This window comes from Vigna unguiculata, chromosome 1 (assembly GCF_004118075.2).
Source record: "Vigna unguiculata cultivar IT97K-499-35 chromosome 1, ASM411807v1, whole genome shotgun sequence".
Taxonomy (NCBI): Eukaryota; Viridiplantae; Streptophyta; class Magnoliopsida; order Fabales; family Fabaceae; genus Vigna; species Vigna unguiculata.
In genome coordinates, this window is record NC_040279.1 from 26,466,971 (window position 1) to 26,474,426 (window position 7,456).

General features: G+C 27.6%; 1 protein-coding gene across 1 annotated transcript; it reads right to left on the bottom strand.

Annotated features, from left to right (window-relative positions):
* Positions 1 to 812: 812 nt before the first annotated feature.
* Positions 813 to 1,746, bottom strand: LOC114190400. The gene is made up of 2 exons (XM_028079269.1): positions 1,134 to 1,746; positions 813 to 1,051 (listed from the first exon to the last, which is right to left on the bottom strand). The coding sequence occupies exons 1-2, from the start codon at positions 1,744 to 1,746 to the stop codon at positions 813 to 815; spliced, it is 852 nt and encodes a 283-aa protein (XP_027935070.1).
* Positions 1,747 to 7,456: the final 5,710 nt, after the last annotated feature.

Consider the following 7,456-nt stretch of genomic DNA (forward strand, 5'->3'; position numbering starts at 1 on the left):
GCATCACAAGCTTCTGATTTCTGTTTCAATAAATACACCCAAGCTTTTCTGCTAAAGTCATCAATAAAAGTAATGAAATACTTACTACCGCCATGTGTTGGTATCTCAACCATGCATAAATCTGAATGCACAATCTCCAATGGCTTTCTTGCTCTCCAGGATTTTCCAGTTGGAAAAGATTCTCTGTGTTTCTTTCCAAATTCACAAGTCTCACGTATACCTTCAGGAATGTTTATAACAGGCAAACCAGATACATACTCCTTTTTAGAGAAAAAGTTTAATCCAGAAAAGTGGTAATGTCCAAAGCGCATGTGCCACAGCCAATCATCATTTTGTATAATGGAACTCAAGCAAGGAATTTTATCATGTTGAACTTTCAAAGGGAATAGGCGATTAGGAGTCATTTTTACCTTGGCAATGAATCTCCTATTTTTGTTAATCAACGTACAATAGCCATCATGAATCTGCATGTTGTAGCCTTTCTCTGATAATTGTCCCATGCTCAATAGGTTATGATGAAGACCAGGAGTATAGAAAACATCAGAGATGAAATTTTGAGAACCGTCCTTCAATCTGATTGCAACTCGACCTTTTCCCAAAATCGGAATGTTTGAGTTATTTCCGAATTTCATGGTAGATTTTACCGTTTCATCCATCTAGTGAGGAAAATAACTCCTTTTTCCCACACATGTGGTTGCTGCAGCCAATATCTAGGTACCAAATATCTCCATCGCCTAAAAAATTGTTTGCTATGAGAAGTAAGGTTTGTGGATTATCAAAACTTTCACCAGTATGCTGATATTGATGTTCTGCTATATTTGCATGTTGTTTGAATCTACAATCTGTAGCTTTATGCCCGAACTTTCCACAGTGATAGCAATTGAAATTTGTCCTCTCCTGGTAGGTGAAGTTGCCTCTTCCTCTTCCATGGTTGGTAGATCTGTCATTGTGTCCACCTCTTCCTTGATTAGATGGCCTGAAATTGTTGTCTCTCCATTGTTGATTGAAACTACAACGACCTCTTCCTCTGAAGCTGCCACGACCTCTACCTCTGAAATTTATATTACCATCTTCACGACCTCTACCGTCTTTACTTCGGCTAGATTCTACTATGTTGGTAAAATTCACCTAACTTTTCAAGGCTTCTTCATTTGCTTTTTCAGTTTTCTCCAAAATTTTGCTCACATGGCTTTCAATGCTACCTTGCAATTCTGCAACCATCATGATGTTTGTGTCGTGGGACTCAATTATTGTAGTCACCACATGATCAAATTTCATCGGCATTGTGCGTAGAATTTTCTCTACCACCTTGCTTTCAGGGATGTCTTCTCCATACACCTTCATCTTATTGACAAGATTTGTTACCTGTGAAAAATATTGTTCCACGGTTTCTGAACTGGACATCTCATATCTTTCATATTCTCGACGCATGGATTGCAATTTGGATTTCTGAGCTTTCTCTACTCCTTTGTATGACAGCTTCAAAATGTCCCACGCTTCTTTGGCTGTTTTGGCATTTCCTATTTTGCCAAAAATTGAATAATCTACACCTTGGTGAATTTGTGATAGCACCAACTGGTCCTTCCTTTGAGTTGCATCATCAGCTCCTTGTTGTATGCCTGGTTCAATAAAGCTCCAAATATTGTGAGCTTTCAAACGGGTGGACATCAACAATGCCCAATAATTGTAATCTAGTTTCCCATCTAATTTGGGACCGGACCAAACAATATTATAGTTTGTGGCCATCTTTCTTTCTCAAATAGACTCTAAAATTTTTGATAAAGTGAGAACTCTCTTGTTCCTCACACCCTCAATATTTTTTGTAAAATTTTCACTAACTCTTTCACAAACTCACAAAACCAATGCTGGATCTAACCAGCTCTGATACCAATTTGATATCAGTGGGACATAATTTTATCGAATAACACTCATACACGTACAACAAAAACAAGAGAGGAAGAGAGTGTTTCTACTAGAGATGGCAAATAAACCCGTGCCCGTGGGTATCACCCGAACCCGTCCCCGTTTTGACGGGGAATCCCCGCTTTGACTGGGTATGGGTATGGGTATGGGTAATACCCAAAATTTTCAACTGGGGATGGGGATGGGGATGGGGATATATATATACCCGCCCAAATACCCGTCCCTGCTTAAATTACTAAACTATTTATAATTTATTAAATAATCTAAAAAATATATATAAATAAATAATATATTTACACATAAAATATAATATAATATAATATAATATAATATAATATAGTATATATACATATAAATAAAATATACTTTTATATATATATATATATATATATATATATATATATATATATTTACACATATACATGTAATATAATATAATATAATATAATATACATATAATATATATACATAATAATATAATATAATATATATAATATATACGTATAAAACAAATTAATCATTTAACTAGTGAGATCTTTTATAAACAAATTTATAAAAATTTAAAAGAAATATATATATATATATATATAAAAGCATAAAATATCTACGCATATACATATAATATATATACATAATAATATAATATATATTATTATATTTATATTATTATATAATATAATATAATATATACTTAAAATAAATATATATCTATAAAATATATATATATATATATATATATATATATATATATAAACATAAGATATCCACACATATAATATATATACATAGTAATAATAATATAATATATAATATAATATAATATATATAAATAATTATATATATGTATAAACATAAGATATCCACACATATAATATATATATACATAGTAATATAATATATAATATAATATAATATAATATAATATATATATATATATATAACATATTTCTCATTCTCTTTATTTTTTGTTATACACTTTGTTTACTCTCTCAATTGTCTGGTTTGTTTTTCAAGATTTAATTTTGAAGGTAATTTTTCTTCTTCTTATTACATAATTTTTACTCTCTGTACATGGTTATGTTCAAATAGGTGTTCCTCAATTTCATTCTATGAAATAATTTTTAGGTTACACATTTGATTATCTTTATTTATTTATTTATTTTCATGAAAATGTTTGACTCTTATTTTGTAGCTCTTCTTTTTGTTACTTTGGTTATACACTTTTTTACTCTCTTTTAATTGTTTGGCTTGTTCTTTAAGGTTTAAGCAGATCTTCAAGGTACTTTTCCTTTTATCATAATCTTAATTATACATTTTTTTTTTCGTTATATTATGTTCAAATGGATATTCTCAAATTTGGGTCACACATTTAATTATCTTTACTCCTTTATGATAATTTTATTTATTATTTATTTTTTGTTTCATGATAATGTTTAATTCTCAATTTTAAGTGCTCAATTGCATAAATCCTTAATTTAATTCAAGATCAAAAGATGAAGAATCTATGTTTAAATTTGAATTATTATTAATTTAATTTTGTTATTTGTGCTATTTCGTTTAAGTGGTATAATATAAATTTTTAATAGTATAAAAAATATTTGAAATATTTTTAAACTTGATTATTGGTTTTCCTTTTATATTTTGTTAAAAAAGAAATTAACCTTTTTACTTTGTTTGATTTTTTTTTGTTACTATGTTAGTTTCTAGAGAAAATGAGCACAGGAGATCAAGATTTGCAGGTACCAAGTCCACCACAGTGTTCACAACAACCAACTCCCTTTCAAAGTTCCAATAATGACAGTCAATCTCCATTGAATCCATCTACTCAAATTTATTAATATTTTTTGTTAGTATTTTTTGTGAGTTCTCATCTAATATTCTACATTTGGTGTTTGTAGGTGTTAAAAAATTAAAAGGAAAAGATGTTCTCATGAGTGAAAATGAATCTGATGAAGAAGGTACATTATATTCTAGTAATTAAAATTTTCAATTTCAATTATTATATCATATCTAATTTTTCATTTTTTTCTATGTGTAGGTGGGATCGAATGCAAATGAAACCACTGATCATTTGTAAAATTAATAAATATTTTGGTTATTATAAAATTTTAGTAATGTGTAATTTTTTAGCTTTTATATAATTATTTGAATTTCATTTAGTTGTTATTTGATACTTTAATTTGAGATTTATACTATTATAATATTTTTCTTAATATTTGACATCATGAAAATCAAAAAGAGTATGTTATTTTAATATTGAATATTTTGATAGTATCATGATTCCGTTGGTGTGATTTTTAAATTTTTTTTATAAAAAATATTTAATTGATATATGGAACAATAAAAAAATGGGTATGGGTATGGGTATAAGAAAATACCCGTTACCCAGTGGGGATGGGGATGGGTCAAAAGTTGTATACCCGTTGGGTTTGGGGATGGGGATGGGGATGAATTTTTATTATGGGGATGGGGATGGGATCATGATACCCGTACCCGCCCCGCCCCGTTGCCATCCCTAGTTTTTACTCAATATGTTTCAAACTAAAATTGATACATAACTCTTGGTACAAGATTAGCCTTTTATAGGCTTTACAAAATATTATAATATTAATTTTTAGATAACCCACTCAAGAAGGAATTGTCAGTAAAGATCACTTGTGACTCTAATTGAATGGTGCTTACAATTCTGTGCAATTTTGTGTGGTGCCTACAATTAGCTTTACTAGTGTAGCTGCCATTATGCTTTCCAATAAAGTTACATAGCTTTCTCATAAGATAAGTTTTGGTCCAATCAATCATTTTTTATCCGATCAAAGTTTTCAACTTTTGCAGCTTGATTTAATTACTGACTATATTTGGGAAGGAATTAAGTAAAACAGAAATGATATTATAAATTTTTAGTCTCTTATTTGATATGCGACCTTCCTTTGGAGTTTTTTTTGTTTTGTTTTTTTGCGATATTTTTCAAAGCGTCCAGATGTAATAAGAAGTATTTTGTTTAACATTTTTTTCTTTTCATTTCTCAAGAAGTTAAAACTATTTTTATAAAGTTATATATATATATATATATAAGTAATGCTTTTGTACATAGTGATATATGGATATGTGTTTTGTACGTAATAATAAATGGAAATGGATTTGTTTGGAATAATAATGTGTGCGCTTGATTTATTTTCTTCATTTTCAACCTCTCTATGATTACAGATTCATCAATAATTTTTAATTTAAGTAACTAAAAATTTTTTATTGGAGCTCGGTCTACATCAACTCCTCCATCTACAATAGGTATCTCATCTTTTCTCTAATATCAGCATACTCTCCTCTTCTTCTTGATGTTATTCTTTGACAATATCTAAGGATGAAAGTCTAGTAATCCATGAAGTCATGATAAGCATTTGTTTTTATGTTCGTTTGATTTTTTTTTTTTCTATAAACGTTGAACCCTAACTATAAATATTCATTACAAGATTTTTAATATTTTTTATACAATTATATTTCAGTTTTTATTGTTAATACTTTAAAATATACATCAAAATAGGAGCAATTTAAAAAGTTATTAATATAATTTTCTTACCAAAAATTTGTACTTTATACGGTTAATTTTTTTAATGTAAATTTTGTATTATTCATTATGGATTTTAGCTATAAATATAATCCTTCACCATAATTTGAAAAAAAAGTGGAAATATATATATATATATATATATATATATATATATATATATATATATATATATATATTTTGTTGAAGTAGTGGTTGCTGAGAAAAACAATTTTAGTAAAGATTAAGTTTAATTAAACGAGGATTAAATAAAGTTGTCAAAGAGATTGCGATTTTTGGTAAAATATGTGTTCCATTGAAGTCATACAATGGTAACTTTTGTCTAAATGTTAAGATGTTAAATATCGAATTTATCATTGACAACTTCAGTGTAAATAGGGTTAAATATGTTTTTTATCCTTTAAGTCAGTAAAATTTGAAATTAGTCCCTCTTCGAAATCTTATACCAATTTAGTCATTCATCTTTAAAAATACGTGAATTTAGTCATTTTAACCAAATTTTGTTAAGTTTATCTAACGTTTCAAGCACATTTTATGATAGTATTTGAATTGTTTACGCCGTTTGACACATTTTCGTTTCAATGTTAACTCAAATATTATAATAAAATGCGTTTAAAATGTCAAATAAACTTAACAAAAATTGGTAAGAAAGACTAAATCTACATATTTATAAAGATGAAGGACTAAATTGATATAAAGTTTCAAAGAGGGACTAATTTTAAAATTCACTGAAACGTGAGGGATCAAAAACATATTTAACCCATGTAAATATAATGTATAGTTAGATGTATAATCGGTTGTAATTAAGGCTTGAGACTGTACATATATTAAGCAACTCATTAAGTGAATCCAATAGATTAAGCAACACATTTTGTTGTTGATATCGCATATGCATGATAAACTTGTTTGATCTGTATGTGTGTATATCGTCAAAAAGGTTTCTCTACTTTTGAATATAATTATCTCAAACAATGAACAGAATAATGTCTGATACAGAAATATTGGAACAAGCTTGTATATTTTACCTCAATTTGGTAAACGATTTCTCTCTTAAAGCTTTACATTGAAGTTGCTAATGGTAAATACAACTTCAATGTATTTAACATTTTAACATTTACACAAAAATCACTAATGACATATACTACTTTAGTGTATTTAACATTTTAACATTTACGATTTCAATAGAACAAATTCTTTAACATAAATTGTCAATTCTTTGATGACTTTGCTTAATCCCTATTTCATTAAACTTAATGTTTAATGAAATCGCCTTTTTCGATCATGACTTCAATTGTATTAACGAAATCTAGAGATGACAAATAAACCCGTCCCCGTGGGTATTGCCCGAACCCGTCCCCGTTTTGATGGGGAATCCCCGCATTGACTGGGTATGGGTATGGGTATGGGGAATCCCCGACTTTTTCAGTTGGGTATGGGGATGGGTATGGGGATGTACATATACCCGCCATAATACCCGTCCCCGCCATATCTCCATTCTCGTTTAAATTATTAAAATATTCACAATTAATTAAGTAACTCCTATATATATATATATATATATATATATATATATATATATATATATATATATATATATATATATTTTCTATTTTTTTTTCTTTTAATTATTTCATTTGTCATGAAACTCATTCTCATCTCCAATATATTTTTTATCTTATCATAACCTTTATGTAATTATGTTAAAATGATGTATGTTAATAAAAAAAAATATTATGCCTCACATTTGAATATTTATATTATTTTTTAATATTTTTATTTATTATAAATTTTCCTTTCACATGAGAATGTTTATACTCTCAATTTAAGATAATATAAAAAAATTCTTTACTTATTATTATTATTATTATTATTATTAATTTTTGTTTAATTTGAAGAACTCTTTTGTTTCATTGAAATAATTTTCGTTATTTTTCAACCATTAAGTATATATGTTGATATTTGAAAAGTTTT